We start from the raw sequence: 26,428 nt of genomic DNA, 5'->3' as shown, positions 1-26,428 counted from the left end.
GGAACAGCATAATCATGAAGAGCCACAACACTCAGGATGCAGATCCAACCTCTTCACCGACTGTGAATAAGTGAACATTTCAAACCCATTTCACATGGAGAATCATAATGACTGCTGACGGATCCGAACAGCAAGGCGTGGCGAAGACGTTTCCCCAGGTTACCAGATTAGCAAGCAGCTCAACACTCTGATGATGATCATGATGGGGGTCAATTATGCGTCTCCTCAGAGCCTCAGCAGCTGATGTTTCCAGACTCTGAGCTCGACCCGGTGCCTGCCGCTTCATTAGTCACTTCCTCTGAGGACAAACAAACAAATTAGAACCGCGACTCTGATCGAACGAGGAGCGCAGGGCGAAACGCTGAATTCACCAGGTTCACCGTCATTTAGCCACGTTTCTCTGCAAAACTAGATTTATTAAAGATCAGCTAGAAATATTCTGCATTTAATCGATACTTTAAGTGTCAGATTAGAAATTGAAGTCGCTGGTTTTTTTCTGATCATTTGTGCAAATTTAAACAAATTTTTAGTTTGTGCAAAACTGTTTAGCTGCATTTTTGTTTCTTAATAAACACACAACTTTATTTATGGAAAAGTTTCCTGTTCCAGGTCGTTTTTTAGTTTATCTGAAATATTTGGGGAAATGCAGCTTTGGAAGCTAAAATCCTTCAGAGAAATGCTAGCTGACGCTCTACTGGCTGCAAACCAGCCAATCCAGGAGCTCCATTCGTTTTCCTTGTCACTGATTGGCTGAACCGCCAAGAGCAGGAAGACTGTAAATGAACTGTTGAAATAAGAAGGTATATATGGTAGAGGATTACATTCACTAAAATAAAAACATTATTTTGACTTTAATTGCACAATTCAGATATTTTTTTCTCAGAAGTCTAACTTTTTTTTACTTTTTTCTGAGTCAAAATTTGACTCCAAAATTCACCAGCTGTCCAGATTTTATTCCATTTTCCATCAACATGTCTGAACTTATGGAGAAACAAATGAGCAGCGATCCGGAGGGAATCATGTGAAAGTTTTCCTTTAATGTCTTGGTTAGTTTTTCTGCAGAAGAAGCTCAGCGTGGATTTATTTTGTTACTGTAAGTTTTGCCTTTCGGCCTGCGTGTGTGTAAATCTGATCCCAAAACAGTTTTCCTCCAGGGACAAACTCGTCTTTCTGTCTCTGAAGGAAGACGCAGCTGAGCGCGTTTTTAATCAAAAGGAGCTTTTATCTGGAGACGGAAATATATTTAGTTTAGAGTAAGAACGCGGCGCGTCTCCACGGGCTGCACAGAGAAATAAACGGTTTGTTTCATTAGCAGCTTTTAAACTTAAAGCTCAGATTAACGGCAGGGTGAAAAACAATGAAAATAATGAGGCATTGTCCCTTTAATGAGTACTGAAGTAAATAAGTACACCTTTAAAGAGCCAGGAGGATTTAAATTTGTGATAAAAACAGAAATATTCCAGATCAGTTTCAGCTGCAGGTTTGGAGAGCTTGTTTTTTATTTTTTATAAATTTATTTGAACACTTTGTGAACTGAAACATTTCACTGTGACAAACGAAGAATAAATCTGCAAGGGAGTAAATACTTTAGTTTAAGCACCAATATCTTACATTTTCAACATTTTTTCTGATTTTGAAAAGTTTTTTTCTCAGTTATTTTTCTGTTACAGGTTTAAACTCCGTTATCTGCGTTTTTCCTCTGGTTCTCATCTCCTTTGTAGTTCTGGTTCTGTCGGGCTCGGAGTTGGATCTGTGATCTGGGAACAAAGGCGTTTCTGTTCCATCAGAAGCGGTTCTGATGAGAGCGGAGCGGGTCAGTCCGTCTCCAGGCGCTCTGACCTCGGTTGCTGTGTTCAGACGTGTTGCTAGGGACAGAACCGGTCGGGTCCGGCCGGCGCCGACATCCTCATTATGAGCAGGGTTACCTCTCTAAGTGGATCAGAATCTCTCTGATTCTTTCTATTTGGTGACATAATGTGACTATCAGGCCGAATGCGGGTCAGAACCCCAGCTGAAGCGATGATGTCATCAGAACCTGCAGTAGAACCCGGACGGTTTGGACAGGGATCCCTTGAAGCTGCCTAACTAATCTCCGTTAGCTTCACTGCGTCTCGGCAGCCATTTTGTTTGACTCATTTCTGAGGCCAGAAAACAGAGACGTTGGTTCTGTCTGCTGCTGGACCTGGCACTCAGATCCAAAACTGAAACACATCCCTCCGTTCCTGGATCAAGAAATTCTTTAAGGCTGAAATATTCAACTTTTATTCAAAATATCTTAAATATTTATTAAAAAGTTCTTAGTTTGAGACAGAAAATCTGTGAAAAACTCGACCTCCTCCTCCAGTTTCTCTCTGAGCTGCTGAGAAATGAACCAAAAACAACCAATCAGGAGGCGGGGCTTAGTGCTGTCCATCATCTTTGTGTATGCGCTGATAAATATGCAATTAGTGGAGAAACGGGGAAACTGTTTCTCCGAAATAAGTGGCTGTGCTAACTAGCATTAGCATTCACGAAGGACTCAGCACAGAACACAATGATTGACAGCGCTAAGCCCCGCCTCCTGGCTCTGACTGGTTGTTTATAGTTAGCACTGAGTGAAAGCAGAGGAGCTAAATTTTAACTTGTGTAACTCAGAAGTTTCCAAATTTTTTATTTTTTAAATTTTTTTTTAGAAAATTTCTTAGTATTTTGTAGCAATATTTTGACTTTTCAAATTCTGAAATTTCCATATTTTTCTAGAACATTTCAGAGATTTTCTGTTGGATATTCCCTCCTTTTTGATGCGATAGAAATGAGATGCGTCTCACCGTTTTGCATATTTTCCTCTGGAGTTTTGCTTCGGTGAATGCTGACGGTGGGTTCTGGGTTCCTGACTTACATCAGCAGGACAGAGTGAGAGCTGAACTGGTTGAGTCTTTTCTGTGAAGCCGATAGTGAAATGTTAAAGGGCAGCGTTCAGGATAATTCACCTGTCTGTCCCTCACAGAAACCATCAGTATGCAGCTGCAGCCTCAGTAACTCTGCATTCTCTCCTGCGACACATCCGGGGTCAGAACCGGCGCGGGCCGGGAACGTGCTCTGTCTGCCGCCGCGCGGAGTTTACGGCGGGGCTGATGTCGGGGCGGCGGAGCGCGAGCAGCTGGCGGGGCGGCCAAACAGATGGCGGAGCGGACGAGTGGTCCTGCAGACAAAATGCGAGGAGAAATGAGGCGAGAAGGCAGAAGGGAAGGATGGAGAAACGGTAAAACAGATGGAAGACGCAACAAACGCAGACGAGGAGTTGGTTTAGGTTCATATCAATTTAGAAAAGTTTATGTAACCTTTCAGACGAAATAACCGTGTCGTTTAATACAGAATAACTTCTGCTACAAACCTCAGTTCAGTTTGGTTGAATCGTGCTCAGTGCAGTTTGAATGCAAAAGCAGGAAGTGGACTACAGGCAAATAAAGGTGCTAGCAGGGAAACCGGCAAAAGATAAATCCTCCAACAGCTAAAATCTCCATTTTTGTTTTGATTTTATGAAGAAAGAAGTTGCTCTCAGTGTCTGCAGAGGTTTTTTGTCATTTCTTTCAGTGGTTGTTGGTGCAGCGCCCCCACAGGCCAGGAGGGGAACAGGTTGCTCAAACGTTTGTGACTGGTTTGAGAAAAAGGACAGCAGCTGGAAAAGGGACCAATGTTGTAGTTTTGGTCAGATTTTACCATTAGCCATAGGCTAACATGTTTGTTTTGGTTGTTTTTACCCAGAATGCCCCGTGCTGTAGTCCACTTCTGGCTTTTGGAGAGTTGATTAGCATTCACACCTCATCAAACGAACCGGACTTTCTAGACAAACGGACTGGAGTTGGATTCTCCAGAGAATCTCTGAGGTTGAATAAAAATGCATCAGTTTGTCTTCAGACTCACTAAACCCTCAGGTTTCCTCTGACTCTCCTTGTCCGTCCTCCAGCCACTAAGGAGCCATGAAGAAGAGCAAAGTGGTCATAATGTTATGCCGTGTTGGTGCCAGTCTTGATAGACGACGTTCGTCTCTCCGATTCGTCTCTTTCTATAATAACTTGTCACTTTGAGGCACAGCGAGTCGTTGCCTCGACTGTCTCTGACATCAGCGTCATGGCGACCGGCGCTACCTGAATGCAGCAACCTGTCCGCGGCGTCGGGCCACTCTGAAGAGAATAATGGAACAGTTATTGTTCTCCCGTGTCGGAGCGGTGAGTTGTGTGACAGCTGTCCACAGGAGATAATGAGCAACGGCAGCGTCACAGCTGAGTAATCCACTCGGCGCCCACAGACGGCATTAAAGATAATAGCTGGTAGAAACTGCTGCTCTGAGAGTCCCAGCCTCCAAGTCGCTGTCATTTTATTATTCAGGTGGCATTTAATGAGACCATTAGAGGGGAAGAAAGGGTTAACCTGCACAATAATTGAGCTTCGTTCAGTGTTGGTTCATATTTTCAAACTGAACATGAAGGAGAAACCCCGAGTGGAAATAAAATCCATTAAATGTTTTTTAATTATATCTGGTTGACATTGAAGGGGCTTTCTGAATGTGTAACGTGGATTGGACACTCTGGGTGGTTTCTAAAGGCACATTGAGACGTGAGTTCGTGATTGATCCCACATAGTTTACTATTCTCACTGTGAGCTTTAAAACAGACGTAAACGCTTCAGAAATGGAGGACGAAGGCTCCAAAAACCACCAAATATGGACATTTAAAGGACGACTTTCAGCCTTACTGATTTCTCCTATTTCTGAATTTATTTTTCCCTTTGCATAGTTCGATATCCTCAGTTTGATTGGGGACTAAAATTACAGCGTCTCCAGCTGCAGCGGTTCTCGTTCTCTGCTCTGAGTGAAACCAACTGAACTTTTGAAAAACCTGTTCCCCTGAACAGGTCTTTCCATGAACCATTTCTCCTGCTAGCTAGGCTAACACGTTTGTTCTCATTGTATTTACCCAGAATGCCCTGTGCTGCAGTCTACTCTTTGTTTGGAGCGGTCTCTATTCTGCCTGACGTTCACATAGCAAAGAATGACAATAAATTATTCTGCAGGTTTTAGTCAAACCTCAGTCTGAGTGAAGCTGGCTAACAGCTGTTAGCTGGTAAGCTAACACTTCACCGCTTGTTTCTGCTAGCTAGTTTGCCTGTGTAGCATGGCTCTTCAAGTTGAAACCTGACGACACAGGAGTCAGAGGAAGAGTTGAAGAGTCGATTTCAGCATTTTGTTATTTTAAAAAAATCATCTTTTAGTGGATGGTTTACGTATCTCTATGCTAGCAACAGGTTTTATCATCGCATAACATTTCCAGATACGGTAAGGATGACCATTTTCACATTCCTGATTTACATGTGATTGTTTCTAACCTACTTAGCCTCTTTTTCTTGTCATTTATCTGTTTTTGTGGCGACAAAATGGCTTGTAGAAAATCTTCACCAGCAGAAAAAACTTTTTCATCTATTAAATAATCTCTCTCAATTTCAGTTGAGCAAATTTTCCTCTTGTTTACTATGTATTTTGTCCCTGATTTAGATAAGGCAGAAATACAAAATACATCCACCAATTCAGGAAACGCTTTGATCGTCTGTCTCTAAAATGGGCAGATAACACGGCTGAACATCTGAAGGTATAAAAGCCTCTGTGATCCGTCTCATCGGGTTGTTATGCTGCCACCAGTTCAGCTCTTTAACAGGGAATGTGGATTTCACAACAATGCAGGCATCCAGGTGAAGCTGACAGCATAACTGACGGCAACAAAGAGGCTGCAAATGAAGAAAATAAGTTCCTGAGGTTTAAGAAAACAGTAAAGCAAAAGGACAAAATGTTTCTCATGGGATTTTAAAAGTATAATCAGGACTGAATTGGTCATGAATGATGACGGCTTCAAACCTGCAAAATAAAACAAATTGGAAAACATGTTTTTTTATTGGTAGAAGCCAGTATTTTATTTTTCTAACTGAAAACATTTGGGTTTGTAATGAAAAGTTGTAGATATTTCATGATTACATTTAAAGATTTCTGAATGAAAATAGGAAACAGGATTTGTTTAGATCATTTGATTTTCCTTTCAGTGTGCGCTAGTCATGGCTCATTTAGCTTTTTGCACAGGTGTAAGCTATGTTGGCAGTGAGCATGGATTTTAGCTCTGTTAGCTGAACATGCTAGCATTCCCTGGTAGCCTCTTTGTTAGCTCCTCCTGCTAATCTTGTTCTATTCGCTGCCCTGGCAGCTTTTCTTCTGTTTGCTGTGCCTGATTTGTTCTGCTAGTGGTGACTGCTAGCTCTTGTTCTGCTAGCTCTTGTTCTGCCAGCTCTTGTTCTGCCAGCTCTTGTTCTGCCAGCTCTTGTTCTGCTAACTCTTGTTCTGCCAGCTCTTGTTCTGCTAGCTCTTGTTCTGCTAGCTCTTGTTCTGCTAGCTCTTGTTCTGCTAACTCTTGTTCTGCTAGCTCTTGTTCTGCTAACTCTTGTTCTGCTAACTCTTGTTCTGCTAGCTCTTGTTCTGCTAGCTCTTGTTCTGCTAGCTTCACTCGACAGTCTTTGCTCTGTTAGCGATGCCTGCTAGCCCTCGAGCCTTTATTCTTCATGTGTAACAGTAATACTACGTATCTCCATGTTTGTGACATAATTGGAAACACAAAATGAAGAATTTCAGATTTTTAGACTTATTTAAACCTTAAAAGCTTTTATGACCTGACATCTTAAACAAATCGCTTCACTTGTTTGATAACCATGAACTAACAAGTGAAGCCTGTTAGCGCAGCATGTAATCTGGTTAATATTAGTCATTCTAAAACTGAACTTATTCCACCTCATCTGAAGCTAAACTTCCTCCTGGATTGTTTATTTAGGGCCGTCCTCAGGGCACGCTTTACGTTTTAACCTCCCACAACACTCGTGTCAACAGCGTGATGTTTATTCTGCACAAGACTTTCTTATTATAGGATGTAATGAGCACTCCAGCCTCCGGCAGCGCTTGCTGCAGCTGTTTGTTATTTGCAGAGGGTTTGTCTGTAGCTGCAGGTTAAGCTTTGGCTGTGACAGCGTTTTAACATTCAGGCTCTCTCCTCTGGTTTCCTCCTCCGTTCGATGTGAAGCAGCTCTTATCTGAATGAGCAAAAGATAATTGGGGGACAAGTGGAGCTCGACCGTAGAGAGGAAGAAAGGAGAGAAAATGAGCACAAGGAGTGAGACAAAGATGTGAAATGGGAGCTTTTTCTGGATGTGTTGCTTCATCTGTAACGTTTGTAGAGGAAGCTAGTCAGAGGCAGACCCCTGGGTGTTACCCCAATACGAGACGGAGGGCAGCAACATGACAGCGTGCTTAGAAGAAAACATATTAATGAAACCTTTAACAGACTCCTGCAGTAGATGACGTTAAAAGGTGCAGGGTCCTCCGTGGAAATTCACCGGACCGAATCCTGTCACCAACATTTACGTTCAGAGAAAGCTGGAGTTACTCATCAGACGGAGATTTCATGATGGTTTAAATGGAGTCGCAGCAAACTGGGGAAAAACAGCTTCATGTGGTTGTGCCACCCTCTGCAGCAACAAATGCCTCCAAGCATTTCTGGCAGCTGGTAATTAGTCTTCAACATCACTGTGGAGCATTTCTGACCCTCCGTGCTTCGCAGAAACGTTTCAAATCAGCCACAGTGAAGGGATCCAGCAGGGTGCTCTGACCATTAGGCTTACCGGGTTATTCCCAGAGGGCTGACCAACATTTACAGCCTGACAGGGGCTGTCATAATTTAACCAAAAAATAATTTCTGTCGACTGTGACGGCCCATTAGTTGATTTTCCTTCCCCTCCTTTTGCTGCAAAGTTTTCAGACTTTTCATGTTGGCTGGCTGGTGTTGGAGGGAACTGGGTGTGAAGCAATGGGAGGCAGAAAAGCTACGAGAAAAAAGACGGCAAGTAGCAGAAGCAAAATGAGCCAAAGTAACCAAAGCTTTCCAGAAAGGACCAAAACGTGCCAGAAAAATAAAGTTTCTGCCAAGACACAGAAATGACGACAAACTGAAAATGTAAAAAATCATTTGAACAGAATGAATACAACTTAAAATGATTTTAAAAAATGATTGGACATGCATCTTCACTAAATAATATCTGAGGAAATCGTAGCCAACATGCTGAACACAGGAATATTATACAAATAATGATGGTTCAGTGCAGGGACAATTTATGGCTCTAGAAAAGTTCAGTTCAGGATGAACAGCAGAAACCATCACACTACCATCAGCCTTTTCTCTGCTGAATGTTCATCTTCATGCCACAGGATATTTTTGAAAACTCAACATTATTTTGCTAACTGTAAGTCGGACCTTGGTTCTGCTTTTTGCCGCCACTCCTCATTTTTCTCTCTTTGTTCGTTTTGAATCATGAACCTCAACTAAAGCCAAGACCTGCAGAGCTCCTGGACGAGCCGCTGGTCGACTCTTGGAGTAATTTTGGTGGATCTGCGTTCTTGGGAAGGTTTCCCTCTGTTCATTATGTGCTGCTTTTTTATCTTTTTGTCTACTTCCTGTTGTCAGACTGGTTCTGTTTAAGGTTTTCTTTAATCTGCTGGTCTGACAGAAAAGTTGTGTTGAGTGAAATTTGATTCTGCTACCAAATAAATGTGCTTCATTGTAGTTAGTTGGTGTGAAGAGTTTTTCAACCTTAATATCTTTATTATCTTAAAAACGGTTTCATATTAGAAGCATTTATGTTTGTCTGAAGCATAAAACAGAAGAAATCAGTCGGGGTTTGGGTTTTCTCTAATGGGTCTGAAAGCTGCTCTGGTCTCTGATTGGTTGCTTCTGCTCACAGATACACAAAATGTCTTTTATCCAACAAGCCATCGATAGTCAAAGGGATAAATGTGACTGTGAAAATGTTTCCAGTTGATAAAATCCTCTGGTTTGGTTCAGCCTGACATCTTCCTGTTCACAAACCCAGAGCATGACGGCCGTGGTGGGAGGATGAACGTCCTTCCAGCCCCAAGTTTCCAGTTTCTGTTTCGGTGCTTGAGCCAAACTTGATCCGCCCACATGGAGTGGGAAAAGCTTCTTACTCAACGAAAACAACAATTCACTTTAGGATTTGTTGTAGGATTAATGTCTAAGCTCCGTTTTGTTTAGTGTTTTTTTCAGACACAAACACCCTGATATATAAAAACTGCTTGCCCCCAAACACACACCTGCTGTTTTTTGTCACATTTAGATGCTTTAAACCATCAGACATTTAAAAATAACCAAGTAAAACATGAGGATCTAACGGAACGAGACATGATTAATGACTGGACTGAAAAAACGTCTTTAACTCTTTTAGTTTCTCTCGTTTTTCACTGAAAGTTTGGTCATTTAAGGACGTCACTGTAAATAAGATTCTAGTCTTCAAGGTTTTCTTGTGATTAAATGTGCATAAATAAAGAATAACAACAGTTTGAGGCTTTTAATCATTTATTTAAGCTAATATTTTTCCAAGGTGGAAGGATTATACAACATAAAAACAGGTTTTTGAATCTCCAGTAGATCATCTGTGACCAACAACTGGAGGAACTGAGATCATTTCCAATCGGCTACAGATTCAGACGTTTCTGCTGGTAGTTTGGGTGACATGAAAACTACCAAACTACCATCTGCTTCACCGATTATGTTAATCTTATGGATCGACTTTCAAAAAACTCCAGCTTAAACCCTTTTGAAAAGGTTTGGACTATCCCAGTTCAAAGGTCTCCACCAATTCTGCCAAGAGAAATGGCAGCAGACCAGAAGATAAATGCAAACTTTAACTTTCTTGTTTGTTCTTAAACTGTCATCCTGAAAGCGAAATCAGAATTGGTCAAAAATGGTATTGGCAGGTCGGAGCTTAAAACCCCCCAAAATAAGACACCAAATTCACACTGGTACCTCTTCAGGTTGGTTTGATTTTACAAAATACCACAGAAACAATTAAATACCATTTTCTTATCAAGCACACAGTGATTTAATCCCTCAGTCGTTGGAAGTTCATCTACGTTTTGGTAGAGAAACGATGTTGTCTTGTTGCTCAAACGTCTCAAAGCAGCTCTTGGTTGTTTGTTGCTTAACCGTCCAGCTCTGGGAACAGAATTGGTAATTAATCTTTAAAAGACCAAATTAACGGCGTTCCTGAGCAGGTTGGATGGAAACGTCTCACCAGAGCTGTAGATGTTTCAAAAGCGTTTTGTTATTTCTGCTTTTGAAGGGATTCCTCGGAGACGGACCGGATCCGGGTGAAACACCTGAGCGAGGAATGAATCTCATTATTTCACACGTCTGCGTGTCGAGGGGCGCGGGGACCTCCTGAAGCTTCGCTCCGCACTGGAAAGTGAAGCGATTCATTTCCTTTTAATTTGAATGTCTGCAGAGTATAATGTCTCATTTGCATGTTTCACCTAAAAGCCAACAACTGATTTGCATTCCCCTGAAGTTACAGCAATCAAATCTCCGTTCCCCCTCCGCCGGCCAATCAGTTCTGCTGTCTGAGCCTCAGTCATGTGGGTAATAAGCTGTCAGCCAATCGCGTTCGAGGCTTGGAAGTTTGGGTTTGTAGTAACGTGTTTATCATATTTGGCTTTGCATTAGCTGCCGTGTCTGGAGCGTCACGCTCCGACTCTTCCAGGTTGTCTGGGTTGTTCCTAAAGCCGCTATTGGTTTGAGTCCCTGTAAACTGTGAGCATTTAATGCTTCACACAGTGTTTAGCAGTTACTACTAGTCATTTAGCAGCTTCGTTTACAGATTTCAGGGTTTTTATCTGCTCAGGTTGAACATTTGCCGACTTGCAAAGAAAAGAAAAAACTAAATTGTTTATGGTATTTTCGATTTATGATAAAACTAAAATAAATATCTTGTCCTTCACAACCAGGTTGATTGTTTTGGCCGCAGCATCAATTGTTGCTGCTATCCTGCAACTTTTTGATGCCAAAATCTGAAAAATTCAGGAAAAACTTGGCAAAGTTTCATTTCTTTCCTTCTTCCTCAATATGTTGGTTCCTGTTTCATTCCAGCGTCTGTATGAGTGACTTCAGGGCGTCACTCATACAGACGCCCTGAAGTTTGTTGCACCCAGAGAAAACTCCGCCTTCATTTGAATTTAAGAACATGAAGTAAAAAACTGAAAAATAAAAATGGAGAGCCAGACGGCTCAGTGGTGAAACAGATGCTCTCTATGCAGATGATTCAGTCCTTAACTCAACTGGATAAAATCCAGTAGAGCCACAAAACGGTTACAAAATTACTGAAATGCCAAATGTAGCTTTATAGAGTAAATAAATAAAACTGTGATTGTCATAGGAACATTTACTAATTTGGATTATTTAGCAGTTATTTGCAGTATTTAATTATTTTGAATAAAACTTCTCTCTATACTTTATATAATTTATTGTTGAAATATTTGCACAACTCTCTACCAATACTACGTCTTTTCTCTCTTATCCAAGTCATTTCTGCTGTGTCTTCAGTGCCATGTTGTTTGTCATTCAGGTGCAGCAGCTTCTGTTTTATACATGCTGTATAGCTTTTAGTTTTTATTCTTTATATTAATTGCTTTTTCATTGTGATTGTTCACAATGTGCAATTTTCTTCTTTGTTGTTGAGACATAAATTTCCTCATGGCGACATTAATAGTCTGTTTAGCTTCCTACCTAGATGGATCCTCTGGATCCTCTTTTTGCTCCACCCATCTTTGATTTTCTGAATACATTCAGATGTTGGGTTTGTCATTTTCCTGCTGCTTTCACAGATTCTTATATTCTAAGGTTATTTCACATGTTTCCCTGAGGTGCCAATAAATCTGTTTCCTGTGATCTTTATGGTCAGATTTACATACATTTAATGATCCTTCAGGACGGATTTGTCCACCTCCCATCCAGTAACTCACCAACACTGAACGCCCATATATCTGCTAAAAGTCAGCGCAGTAAATCTGTATTGTCATCATGAAGCGGTGGCATTTGTCTGCAGGTGATAACACCTGATCAGTTTATCAGATAAATCTTGCTTAAAGGTTGAGAAGAGGCTTATCTGTGAGATTAACACTTTCCTTTGGCCTTCATCCAGCAGGAACAGCATCAGCTCTGCTGGAGATTATAGAGTCAGTCCTGAGAGGCGGTTAAACTTCCTCCTGGATGTCTGCACAGGATTATAAATCTGTGGACGGCTCAGATTAAATCTGCAGTGCAGTCACGTCTCAGACTCCAGAGCTTTTTATAAGCGAGTTCTTACAGCTATTAACAATAGTTGGAAGTGAAACACCTGCAGTCTGGGTTTCCTCGCCTGCAGTTCGTCTTCTATACGTCTGGATGAAGCTGGGATTACAGAGGAAGCGTCTCTGGGACTGCAGCAGATCCAAAGCTGCAGCTTTTACTGTGAATACCTGCTGCTTTCGTTTTGCTCACTAGTTACTCAAAGTTTGTGGCTAATATTTAGCTTCATTTCTGGTGCAAATGTGCTCAGAACTTTAATATTCTGCTTGTAACGGTGTTTACGTTGACCGTAAAATTGTTCAAATTGATAGTAAATTCTCTCACACCAATTTAGTAAAAACTGTTTTTTGATAAAATGTTTCGTGCTAGGTTGAGGTTTTAGACTCCATTTTCTCTATTACCCCTAAATAAAATGCTGTGAAACATCTGTTGGTGAACATTTAACTCGACTAAATGCAGAAATATCAAAAACACAGGCAGCATGGCTAACAGCTAGCATCAAATGGCAAACAAAACTCTGTAAGTTACAGATATAAATGGTCACTTATTACTGTGAAATATCTTTTGTTGAACATCTAACTTTAATGTCTGAATGTATAAAATGGATAAAACCACACGGCTAGCTTGGCTAACACTAGCTAGCATAAATAGCAAAGTTTCACGACTTGCATGTCTGAAAGCTCAGAACAAAACAAATTAAACTCACTGTTATTACAGTGAAATTTTCTTCATCATCTCCTTTTCTGGTCAGGTTTCCATCATTCCTGAGTCCAGCGCCCCCCACAGGCAGCTGGGGAAATGACATCAGCAGAAGCAGTTTTTTTTTTCTAATTATTCCATGAGATTAGAGCTAGAAATCATTAAAACCTTACTTACTTTTTTCTGTTGTTTTGGAAGTGATACTAAAGTTTGTTCTGTATTTTTTTGTGTGTGAATAATTAACACTTTCTTCCATTCTAGTTTAAATTTCTCTTGGTGTAATTGTTTTTAATAACATTTCCTATTTTAATCTCACAGCTCTCAATCATTTTATCATGACAAAAAAAAAAAATCCTCCTCTTCCTCTGAAACCCAGATGAGTTTCTGTTACAGTGAGAAAGCCAATTTTCACCTTTGCACCTCCTTCCTTTTGTCTCCTCTTCCTCTTTAATCAAACTTCTTCCCTGAAGGAAACACTTTCTCCTGCGTTGGTGTCAGCTTGTCACTTTGAACAACCTTTCCACTGAAAACAGACACATTATTGTAAAAGTTCTTCATAAATTGGCATTTTGCGGAAGTTTTCAATTACTAAATGGTTTTTCTTCCTGTTCCAACCAGGAAACCCAGATTTAATCTAATTATGGAGTTTTCTGCGAAAACACAAACTAGTTATAAAAGAAAAAAATCTGAAAGTAGAACAACACTATTTTATCATTTCATTTATAAATCCCACTTTTTAAATTAATATTAATAAATTATCGACTTTAAACAAGCTCATATGATTTGTTTTTAGTTTACTAAATATTTTCACTTGAAACTAAACCAAAAATACTTGGTGAACGTTTGTATTTTTGCAGTGATTAAGTTTAATTTTAATTTAAAACTGTTTAAATAATTTGTATTGTAAAGAAATTAAACAAACCAGAAGAAACTAGAAGTTTACTTGCACCGAATCCTTTTTTTAACTGAAATAGTTTTATATTAGTTTATCAGTTGAATGCAATTGATATCACTATTTAATAATTAATAATTATCTCAGCCTCCATTTCTTCTCCTCATGCAGTTTTTTGCAGAGTTGTGTGAAAACGTGGTAGGTCCTCGTTGTGATGAAGAGCGTTGTGTGTCCGGCCGTTAAGACGACTCGTGTTTAATCCGAAGCCAGGATGGGACCGGTGCCGACGTCAGCGGCCCAACAGGAAGCTGTAACGGCGTCTCTGTGTTGTTGCAGACCTGCTGGCGGTGCCCAAACATCCCTACGCCGCCATGGAGAACTGGGGCCTCAGCGTCTTCGTGGAGCAGAAGATCCTGCTGGACGCCGACGTGTCGTCATCGTCCTACCAGATGGAGCTCACCATGGTGGTCGTCCATGAGATCTGCCACCAGGTAGGCCTGCTGCTGCCCTGAAGGCTGGTTGGGTTCAATTGATGCTGGGACTGGGCCCAGCGGCCATCTTGGAACCTTCCAAATCGTTCTCAGGGAAATAATACAAGGAGAAAGTGCCAAAAGATTTTTATCATGTAACTTTTGTCATTTTAGCCCAACCACTTAAAAGACACACTGCCGGTTTTTGGGAATACGCTGATGTTTTGGTGTCTGGAAAATAGAATAAAAATAGAAGAAAATAATGGCTTAGAAAAATAGTAAATGTTTAAAAATGACCTAAATATAAAATAAAATACTAACAAGCATGTGCATCAAAATATGTTCATCTATAAATAAATCTATAAATGAGTCCAGATAAAACTTAGGTTTACTCAGAGTTGAGGCGTTTCAAAAACCTCTAGAATATAACGAGTTACCAGGCGCTGCTCTGTTACCTAGCAACCCCAGTGGAGTTCTGCTCGTTACCTAGCAACCCCAGTGGAATTCTGCCCCTTACCTAGCAACCCCAGTGGAGTTCCAGCAGGTTTGGTCATCTGGTTTTACTGCTCTACTGAGCAGATTAAAAAGTTGCTACCTAAAAATGATGATGTGCAAAAAGTGTAACGATCATGTTTTGAATAGGCCATAAAAAATTCCAACCTGGTCACGGAAGCATAACAGGTTACCTTTACATAAAATTGAATTAAAGGGAAAAGAAATGAGAAAAAAGAGGAATAGTGAAGATTAACAGGGATAACTGGGATGAAATAAGAGCATAATGACAGATTAGGGAACATAGGAAGCAATGAGACGATTAAATGAGATGAAAAGAGGTTTTAATGTGGAATGAAATGAGATCAAACGGGGCCATAATTAGCAAGACGTCCACTCTGCCTTAAAAAGTCTTAAATTTGTGTATCTAAAATTAAGGCCTTAAAGAGTCTTAAATTCATCAGGGGTGAAACATCCCAACTCCTAATGGAAGGTGAGATTTCAGACAAACTGTTTATTTTCTTAAATATTTCACTACATAATTCTTCTACCAACATTATACAGGATTAATGACTGTTGTGGTTCTGCATATTCATTTTTAGACTATAAATATCCTGTTGCAGAAAATTAAATCTCTTCAGCCTTTTCCTGGCGGTCTGCTGAAGCTGAGGCCTGCAGGCCGTCCGGCAGCTTTTCTCCTCTCTGACTAATAACGGCGAAGCTTCACTTCCTGGAGCTCCGAAGATGCTGGTGTTGAAAGGATCCTCAGAGCTTCCAGGTTTTAAAATCAGCCGACTAAAAACAGGATCAGCGCGCTGCAAACCGGCACGGCAGCAGAGGGTCAAAGGTCAGCTAACAAGCTGCTTGTCTCAGACTGGGTAGCTCGGTTTGCACCTGCAGTGGTCTAATAATCAGGCTAGCGCGCGGCGCTGCGTTGACGCAGATGAAACCCTGCGGTGTGAGTCTTTCTGTTTCTGCAGCTCCCATTAAAACGGCCGCAGGAAGTGACCTCACGCTGACATTTCTCTCTGCTGAGTCGGGATGATCGCTAGCTTCAGGCTGCTGCGTGTCGCAGAAACACACATCAGGCGAAGCTACAGTGTATTAATCTTTCATGACATTCCACATAAAGCTCACCGACGGTGTTTGTTTGAATGGACTTTCCTTCTGCTTTCTTCCGTCTTGCCGGCGTTGATGTTCAGCCGCGCGGCTCGTTTGAAGGAAGGAGACTGATGATGATCTCCTCTGTTCTGTCTGAGGACGTTTATCTCAGAGCGGCTGCATGGAGATAATCACCAGGTTTGGCTGGAGGAAGATGGAAAACGAAACAAAGTATCTCTGCCTTTTTGGGGAAGCGACTGTGGAAGAACATCTTTTATCCAGAAACGTACCTCAGTTTCTTTGATATAAAGTTGTCAATACAGTTTTTCTGCTGGTCTGAATCATCAGAATCACCAGAAACAAACCTTGAAACCAACATGTCCGTAAACGGGATTCACTTGAACTAATATCTAAAATAAATTAACTTTTCCGTAGAATCCTGATTAATAGTACTTTGTCAATATTCCACTAATGTAAAAAAAAAAAAACAATTTTGCAATTGTGGTGTTTCCATTAAATAATTAAAATCAAATGTGAATAAGTTTGTTCATGTGATAAATCATTAAAAGCATGATGCGCCATCATCATCCTGTTACTAAAGCCACTTCCTGTCTCCTTCATGGTTTGCGGCAGTAGTAACATCAAAAGTGTCTCTGTTGCACTTTTTTGTGAAATAAAACAATTTCAATACGGCTAAAAAAAAAAATAAAAAAAACTCAACCAGAGCAACAAAACTTTATCGAAAAACTTTTTTTTTTTTTTTTTAGATTGACATGTTTGTATTAACAAATTTTCAAAATGTCAAATTGGGCAATTATATGATTAATGGAAACAAACTAGCAACATGTCCTGGACGACACCATCAGTTACTGTCAGTTTTGTCACTGCTGTTTAAATCTCTGTTTATTCAGAGAGATGTTGGAGTAGGGGATCAGATCCTGTTATAATCACCAGAAGAGACTTCCTCTTTGTAAAAGCCTTGTTGCCATGGTTACGGATCGTTAAAACGGTCTCAGAATTAAAGGAGGAGCAAAAATCTTTCCAGCTGCTCAGCATCCAGAATCAGAGGAAATAATTGTCCAGATATTCAAAACCTGAAACAGAAAAATATGAAGGAAAATCTACAAAAAGCATAAATCAGAACTGAACCGCTCCAACGAGCTGCTACCCGTTAAATGGTTCTGTTCATATCGGATCGATGGTTCTGAATCATTTCAGGCTGATCAACAATTCAGAGGAACAAAGCTGTACTTTATTAAAGTTATGAATCATTAATAGTCAAAAAATGGAAATGTTTAAGATCCATAGTTATTTTGGTGCAACAAAAACACCAACCTAATCTCAAGCTGTATTTTTATTCACTTTATTCATCATAACTTTCAGCACCCAGCGGATGTTTTCTGCTTTGTGTCATTTCTGTTTAAAGCTGATCTGTCTGGAAGTTAGTCTGTGTCTCAGGGAGAATAATTGTTTAAAAGCTTCAAACCTGGAAAATAAGAAAAGTAAAAAAAAAAAAAAGAAACTGAGAGGATGAGCAAACTCTCGAGACGGCGCTGGAACAGGTTGGTTAAGAAGAAGCAGGTTTTTATCTTCGTTTGCTCCTGAAACTGTTCATCTTTTAAAATAAAGGAGCAAATAATTGAGGAAAGTTCACTTCCATCAAAATATTGAGTGCAGCCATGTTGCCATGGAAACGCATATTTTCTGACAAGTCCAGATTGCAACAAGAGTATACTTGAGCTCCTCTACTTACATAAAAAAAAACAATATTAGACTAATTTATGCTGAAACATAACAGGATGTTGTTAGTAATAGTTAAATACTATTCTGACACATCTGGCCGTATAATATCCGTTATGAAGCCTGCAGTGACGCTGCTGAACTGTTGGACGCCTTCTGCTGCAGTTCACAGGGTCATGCATGCATGCATATGGCTGCTGCTGCTGCTGCTCTCAGGTGAACAGATGGATGGCATGTGGCTGTTTCACTTCATCAGCCGGAGCAAACACAGATGGAGGCGCTAAGAGTGTCGGTTCAGATAATGAGACAAACACAGCTGATATTTACCTCTGCCTCACTGAGGCCTCCATCGACGGCGCTGCAAGCAGAACCCAAAATCTGCATCTTCAGTTCCCTGAAACAAGGCGTCAGCTGTTTTATAAACTCTGATAAATCAAAATCCAATATTTTTTAATGTCTGGTTCCTACCTGTAATCTGAAAATCAATCTCAGAGAACGTTTTTAGGGTTTTCTTGGTGTCTGACATTCATTTAAAGAGGTTTCCAGAGGCTGAAAAGCAGAAATCTTTTCATCGGTGACATTTGAACACGACATGGCGTCTTAATCCCATCATGTAAATTTATTCTAATATGTATTCTGTCATAATCAGCCTTTATACTTATCTGACATGTTTTAAAGCAGCAAAGCACTGCAACACAACTGTAGTTAAGGATTCAGATATATCATCCATCAAGTTTAATTGTAGTTGGATTAAAGTGAAGGCCGTGAAGCAGTGACGTCCCATTTCATTAAACGTTTGACACATCAGCTCGTCTCTCTGAGTCTGAGCTCGCCTCATCCACCAAGACAGACAGAAAGGAATGGAGGCAAATCAGGAATGAAAAATGGAGGCTGGAAAACACATTTTACATAAATCTGAACCCAGCATGCAGTCAACTAACTAACTAACTAACTTACTAACAAAGAGCGTGGTAACTTTCAAAACATCCAACCAAGAACCAGCTAACCCACCATAAACCCTACAGGCTACCACATGTTTCTCACCAACCAACCCACAAACAGATGAACCTGTTATCCAACCCACCATCCATCCGTTCAACTTATCCACCTCCATTCAGTGCATCTAATCTTTATCATCCAACATAACCAAAATCCCAACAGCCGTCCAGCCACCTCATCGACCAATCCACAAGCAATTCACCAACCAACCAACCAACCAACCAACTCACCATTCATTTATTCAATCAACCCATCAAACCCACTTTCCAGAAACTATTATTTAAAATACCAACTAACTAACCCACCATGTAATCTACCCAAATTTCCATGTCCAACCAACCAACCAAAAATCCCAACAAACATTCATCCATCTCGTCCACCATCCCACAAACAAACTGACTAAACATCCAACCCATCAACCACCCAAACAGTTCCATCTGCCATGGTAACCACCCCACCATCCATCCATCAACCATCCAACCAACCAACCCCATTTATTATGCCAACAACCCACCATTCATTAATTCACCCATTCTGCATCCAAACAACCAGTCAACCAAAAATCCAACCAACCAACCATCCATCCAGTCAACCAACACAGAGACACTGACTAAATATCTAAACTACTTTCTAACCCGTAATCCATCCAACTAGCCACCTACCCAAATCCATCCGCTACACTAACATCCATCCGTCTCAGTCCACCATCCAACCCACTGCCTGACCCACATCCATCCAACCAACATTTCTCCAGCCCACTGACCAACAGTCATAATCAAGAACACCAACCAACCTTCCTACCTGCTGTTGAACCTGTTCAATCCGTCCATCTCCCCAACCAGCTAACCCACAGACACCAACTAAACATCCAACCTACTTTCAAACCCAAAAGCCATCCATCCAGTCATCCAACGAACAAACAAACCAATCTTTCACCAAAATGATAAAGGTGTAATGTTACCTAAAGTCAGAGACTAGGTCCTCCAGGTTTCCCACATCATGCTAAGGTTACCAGCCACCCATTACTGATCATTTGGCACAGATTACTAGGAGATGTAACCTGTAAAGGGCTTGGTTACTAAAGCTTGACTAATGTTGGGTAATCGGTAATAAAATCAGTAGTTCTTTGGTTCTGAGGAGTTTATTGTAAACGTCTAATGAAGAGGTCAACGGTCCAACTTCCTGCTATTACCTGCTGGGCCAAAGCAGTAACGCATCACTGTCTTTTCATCAGACTCAGGTTCTTCCTGTCGGCTTTCTTCTAATTAAAACAGCCACCAACAGGGAGACGGAGTTCAGGAGAACAGATTTCTGCTCTTCATGTGTTGATCTCTTTGTCTCTCACATTAATTCAGCCATATGCAGGAGGAATTAGCACCGTGTGGGATCTGGAACGCTGACAGCACAGCCGACACACACACACACACACACACACACACACTACTGTACTGATTAATGTCCTAATGAAACATGGTCTTACTTTGTTCACTAACTGCGCCGTCAGGAACGAAACAGGATCCTGATTGGTTGGAAAGTTAGTCAGGTTTTCTATAAAGGTGGATTTTGAGATGGAGAAACTGATTGGAGTGTTATTTTAGTCTGGAAGAAGAATTATTTTGTCTATGTTTGACCCAACCCTCTCAAGGTCACAGAGATGTGAATCAGTTTCATTAAACAGTTTAGATATTTGGGACTGATGTAACTTTTTCTTTCTGTTTAATGGCTTGTCCTTTTCTACTGCACCTCTTTCATGTGGGGTCCCACAAGGCTCCTTTTCAGGTCCTCTGCTTTTCTCCTGCCACTTGGGTCAATTATAACCCAACACAATGTCATATTCCATTATTATGCAGTTCATTTACAGATTTATATACCATTAAATTGATGATGCAGTGATCCCAAAGTTTCTCTTTTTGAATCCATCTCTAAAATCAAATAGTGGCTTTTTTTAATGGGGAAAAAAAAGTTATGGATTTTATTGGACGACAAAGCTGTAAGTTCTGACTACTGTCTAAAAAAACCCTGAGCTCATGTTTTGCAAGAACTTAAAATATGCCAGTCGCCTCTACAGTTCAGTCTGGCTTTTACTGTTGACAGCTTCTAACAAAGGTTCTGCCTTTTGCAAACCTTTGTGACCTGGAGAAGACCGTCGTGGCTTTATCAGCTCCAGAATTGACAATAGCTATGCTCTCTGGCTGAATACAGCAACTCACCTTTTAAAATTTTATTTGAAGGTTTTTCAGGCACTAGAATCTGTTAGTGCAGCGGCTCCGACAGAAAATGAGTAAAGAAAGGGAGGAAGACATGCAGCAAGGCTCCCAGAGCTGGGAATCAAAATCGAGACGGCTGCATTGAAGACTAATAGTCTTAGTACGAAGCGCCACGCGCTGCCCCGACTCGCCGTTTAACTTGCACTCCCAGATGGGAACACATCGCATTTGTTTTCACTCACTTCATCCGATGGACTCGGTTAAAGTGGAGACCAAAATTGTAACATTTGTTACATTTTTAGCTGCTGTGCTTCTCTTTCACAAACCAGCCAAACCTTTTGAAAAACCTGTTCCCCTCCTCGCCTGTGGGGGCGCTGCACCACGAACCACTGAAGGAAACGAAACACAGACCTCTCAAGAAGACACTGAGCTCATCTTCCTTCATCACGAAATGTAGACAAAAGGATTTTGGCAACTGTAAGAACTTGGCTAAAGTCCATGAGTCATTTCTCCTGCTAATATGCTAACTAGCATGTTTGCTTTGGTTGTATTTACCCAGAATGCCCTGTGGAAATGAAACGCCGCTTTTGGAGCGGTCTCCAGCCCGCTTGGAGTTCACTCCAAGCGGGCTGAACTCCACATATGAACCAAAGCCGAGGTTTGTAAGTGGACCAGAGTTCAGTTCGTTGGTTCGATTAGCGTTCACACCTCACCCACCGATTTTCTAGGCAAGTGAACTGGAGTTGAATTAAAACGTACTAAGCCTGGCTGGTGGTGTTACTTTGTGTTTTGCTTTTAAGCTGGTATTAACCTCCAGCACTGGCTGTAGAACCAGAACCAGAACCAGTTCAGGTTGGAAAACAATAGCAGGACTCACCTTCAGCTGCTAAGCGTTCCCCACCAGCGAGTTTTCCCCACAGATGCTTGAATCCTGGCTTTTGTTTGTTCCTCTCAGCCACATAAATCGGTTTATTGTAAAAATGAGAGAGCAGTTCAGTTGTTGAAACAAGTTCCCTCTTCATCACGCTGTGTCGCATCTGTTTTTGGCTGATCCCACTCAGAAATCCACTCCGTCCTCCTGAGAACAGCAGCTGTCGAGTTGTATTTGTTCCTCTGCAGAGTTTGGGCTCAAAGTGGATAATTTATTGCTGCAGTCAGTGTTTGCATAGAGTTCATTACAATACAGGGAGCCATAAATCATTTGATTGTTCCTCCCTCTCTCCCCTCTGCTTTTATTTCATATTTGTCTCACGTTGAAGCTCAGCGCTGCATCTCCTCTGCTGTCTGTGTTTCTGCTGCTGCTGTGTGCTTCACCTCTGACCTTAAACTTCCAGACCATCTGTTCTGATTCTGGAAGTTTGCAATGTTTCCAGAAGACTGACAAAAATCTGTTGATATCTCTGAGGAAATGAGGTTTTAATTTTGGCTGTTGGTCCTCCAGTCCTTCTTTTACATTTTCATCCAAGTTCTGGCTCAGAGTAGGAGGAAAATATTTGAGGTTTCCAAAAAATTTAATTAAGCTGCAGGTACTGACTGAATGTGGAGCTTCAGTTTGGTTATAAAGTAGAAGTTCCTCAGTCAGAAGTGTCCTTCTTTAGGTGTATTTAGGGCCAGACCAAAATCGGATAAGTTTTCTAAACAAAGCCACGCGGCTGATGATTATTATTACCTTTAGACAGACATGATGGAGACGGGACGGAGCAGACCTGAACAGACAGACTTTGGGAGTCCTGCTTGTTTGATTTTATGTTATTAAAACTGAAATACCATCTTTAATGTCAAGAGCAGCTCTTGCATTGCAGGTTTTGATGTTATATTCCTGATTTTGGTGCGGCGTCAGGGAGCGCTGCTGCAAGCTGGATCTTGAGCTGCAACTTGCTGCCAGCAGCATCACTAAGCAGAAAACGGAGGCTCCAGTACCGTTCCAGTCCAATCAGTACATGGGAGCGTTAGCAACATTGAAGGGCTTTTCTTTACCATTAATGCCCAGCTATGGTGGCACACAGAGTCCAAAAAGACTTACATTTCCTGTTGTTGGTCTGTATTCACACCAGGAGTGAACCGCACCAGAGTTTATGGTCTGGGACCAAACGATCAGACCCAGACCAACGGGGGAAACAAACTGCTTTGTTTAAAGTGGACATTTCAGTCACCTCTACATGTCTGCGGCTCTTGGCCAGGAGGCGATGTCTTCAGGTGGTGGTCAACGTTCATTGGACGTTTTGACCCTTAACCCCGTCGTCGTCCTGTTGGCTCGTCTCCTGGCCTCCAGCTCAGCTCTTCCCTCTTATTCCAGAGACAACAGGATGATTTTTCTGCTGCGTTCCTAGAGTTGGCCTGCTTGGTCCATTCCAAACCCAACTGGGTCTGGTTTTTGGAGGTAAACCAGGTTTTCTGTTCCATCCTCTTCCTGTGAAGCACCAGTCCTTCTCTTCTCTCCGGTTTTTGGTTCTCTTTCCACCCACATCAGTTAAATACACCAACTGTACCGTTATTTCAGCTACATTTACCTTTACGACGGTCTGAGGGATGAAATTAGTACCAACACATGGCTTCTCTTTCTCCGCTGAAGCTGAAAACTCAGCTGTAGAGTCTAGTAAAAAGAAAAGCATTGATGGTTTGATCAATGTGGCTGTATTTAACTGTTACTGTGGCTGATTTCAGCTCATAATTACCAACATCACAAACATCTAACACCTTAACAGCCCACATTCGCTTGTTTTAGAGACGCTCTACTAGAGGTGAAACACCTGAAAAAAATGTATTTACTCTCTAAAAAAAAAACTAACGAACCACAAAACAGTCAGTTTATGTTGGCTTTAGGTTTTTGTGTAAAATGTTTAAAAAGCTGCAGAATAGGCTGAACTGGTTCTGGCTGGCTGGAAACTCAAAGCCTCTCTGGGCTTATTGTATTTATTAATCAATGAGAGAAACATGAAAAAACCAACTTTCTTTTCCTCTCGGTAAGAAAATCAGATTAACAACCCTTCACATAAAAATACAGCTGGAAGGAATCATTACTTTTTATGTTTATGGGTGGATAAATCCCACTAGAAAGGAATATTCTGGCTGCTAAAAACTGACCTTAAAGGGAAACGCAACTAATGAAACATTTCGCAGTTCGCTGGAGAAACGTCTTTGTGAATAAATCCTCAGATCTTCAGCCAGAATCTGCTGTGCATCAATCAGGTTGAGGATAAATAGCTTGTTACCTGGATGCTTTAATGTTGAATCTTGTTGCTCTTTGCCTGTAACTGAGTCTGGATTTTTAGGCTACTGCTTTTATTTTGAGCTGTATTAAAGAAAAGATGCATATTATATCCCTTAATACCTTTCATGTTTATTGTAAAGGAGGAAATCTAAATCTGCCTCCTTCCTCTGAGCCCTAATAATTTCCAGGCGGTCGTATCGACCGCTCAGGCCTCAGAGGAACAAAGTTTATTAGTTCAGCACATTTCAGCAACAAGGCCAGGTGAGGTGATTACACGACTAAAACACAGAAACAATCTCTTCAAATGTCATCATTACAAAATATTTATTTCATGTTCTTATTATTAATAAAATTAAACAAATGATATTAAATCCTTGATTTAAAAGGAATGTTTCAGTTTACAGTAAAAACACTTTGATGTTGAAGTCACATGTCTAATTATTAAATAATTTAGCAGCAAAAAGATATTTGAACTGAAAATGCTGCTTATTTTTGTGGATGTGTAGTCGAATAACTGATTAGATTACAGAGATTAATCAAGTTCCACCACTAAAGCTAGAAATGCATTTTAAAGTGGATTTAAAGCTTCCTGAGGAGGAAACATTGGAGCGTTTGGGATGGTAGCCAGAGCAGACGATGGTCCTCCATCAGGGTGATCATAGCTGATTACCCTGAGTGAATAAACATGGCGTCTGGTGTGTTTTATTGAAATGTATCTTGAGTATTCATCCAGGATTGATTTTCTATAGGCTGTGGCTTATGAGATGAGTCGGTACATTTCCCCGTTTGGCTTTGTCTCCGGGCTCAAAGTGTTTCTAATTGATTTTCCTCCCGGTTCTTCTTTTAATTGACAGAAGCCGGCGGCTCAGACAGACAGAGACTCGGTGAGCTCTGCTCTTTGTTGTGGCGCATCAAAGGTTCCTCGGCTGTGACTTGTTTTGCTTCGAACATCAGGAAGTGGGGACTCGCTGAGAGAAACCATTAGAGGGAGACATTAAAGCAACCTCTAATGAATTGGGTCTGAACAAACCGACTCACTATCCGTCAACACAAGAGCGGGATTATGGAGAACCAAACCGGAATATTTCATCAGTTTTTTAAGGAAATGAGACGGATTTCACACAGTCGCTCTGATTTTGGTGCAAATTTAACATTTTGATCAAATAAGGAATAGAATCAAGTAGAATAGAAATTCAGGAACACCAGCAGCAATTTGAGACGTAAATGGAAACAGATTCATTAGGAGGTAAAAATGTCAAAACAAAAGTTAAAATTATTTATATACTCCAGGGAAACTCAGGAATCCAGCAAAAGTACAAAAAAGTACAATAAATATGAGCAACAGTCCAAGTAAACAGGAGATACAGGAGTAAAAACGCTGCAGTGCTATGCAGTCCAGTTCATGAACCTTTAACTAGGCCAAAGTGTCGTCTAGCCTGAAGGGACAAAGATGTCATGATTAGAAGACGTTCCTTTATGTTTGTGACAGATTATCAGTGGAGCAGGTAATGAGCTGATCAACCACCGCGAGTATCAGATGATCAGACGATCACTTCTTAATGATCCCAAAATAAACAAGCCTGAAAACGTAAAACTGTAAGTGATTAAAGCTCTGAACTCTGCGTGCTTTGTTTAGGAGTTTTTAGTGTGTTTTTGGTGTTAATTCCTAATACACTTGAACCTAATCCTCGCTCTCTCGATTCCTGGAGCTGTTGTCTGACGGTTGCCATGGCAACGGGGCTGCATGTCAAGCTGACGCAGACCAGAAATACAACTGGTTTTAAGTTCTGGTTTCTGCGTCCCTGGACCAACTGCATCGTGGCGATATTCAAAACAGTCATCAGTCATATTTATATTTGGGCAGCTGAATTTTGTAGCTGTTTTCAGCTGCAGACAAACATTGAGCAAATATACAGACTCACTCCATAAGTTAGAATGTGGCTATGAGGTTCAATATGTTAGTAATTCCATCACCAAGTGAAAGATGTTATACAGATTAACTAGATGACTAACGTTTCAACGTCTTAGTATCACTAACTCACTCACTAATCCTTCAAAGAGTAGATGGTGTAACTCATCAGCATCTACAATAACTCTTTGAAGCATTAATGGTTAGTTTCCATTTGGGATTAATAAAGTGGTTTTGAATTAGAATTGAATTTGAATTTGGAAAAAAAACCCTGCATGTAACAAGTTTGAATAGTCATCAGAATTTTAGTGAAGTGTCACGAATCCCAAACATAGTTTTGGATATTCTGCTATTAGAGCAGAATAATCCAGTCCAGGGTTGGAGTCTAGATGTTGTAGTATTTAAACTAGAGTCGATTAAAGATGCGGAAGGCAGAGAAAAATGAGGTGGAATCGCCCTTTAGCCATTTCCCGAATCAGAACCAACTTCAGCTTCGTCCATTTAG

General features: G+C 40.9%; 1 protein-coding gene across 1 annotated transcript in view; it reads left to right on the top strand.

Moving 5' to 3' along the window:
- The window catches only part of LOC106957563 (thyrotropin-releasing hormone-degrading ectoenzyme), a 162,778-nt gene that overhangs the window by 58,665 nt on the left and 77,685 nt on the right, over positions 1–26,428 (top strand). Inside the window, exon 5 of the mRNA XM_015048950.1 lies at positions 14,131–14,285. Coding sequence (XP_014904436.1) covers positions 14,131–14,285 — 155 coding nt within the window. The remainder of the gene's footprint in view (positions 1–14,130; positions 14,286–26,428) is intronic.

This window comes from Poecilia latipinna, unplaced genomic scaffold (assembly GCF_001443285.1).
Source record: "Poecilia latipinna isolate Pla-1442-1.1 unplaced genomic scaffold, P_latipinna-1.0 Scaffold915, whole genome shotgun sequence".
Classification (NCBI taxonomy): domain Eukaryota; kingdom Metazoa; phylum Chordata; class Actinopteri; order Cyprinodontiformes; family Poeciliidae; genus Poecilia; species Poecilia latipinna.
This window is presented reverse-complemented; position numbering and strand designations above follow the sequence as displayed.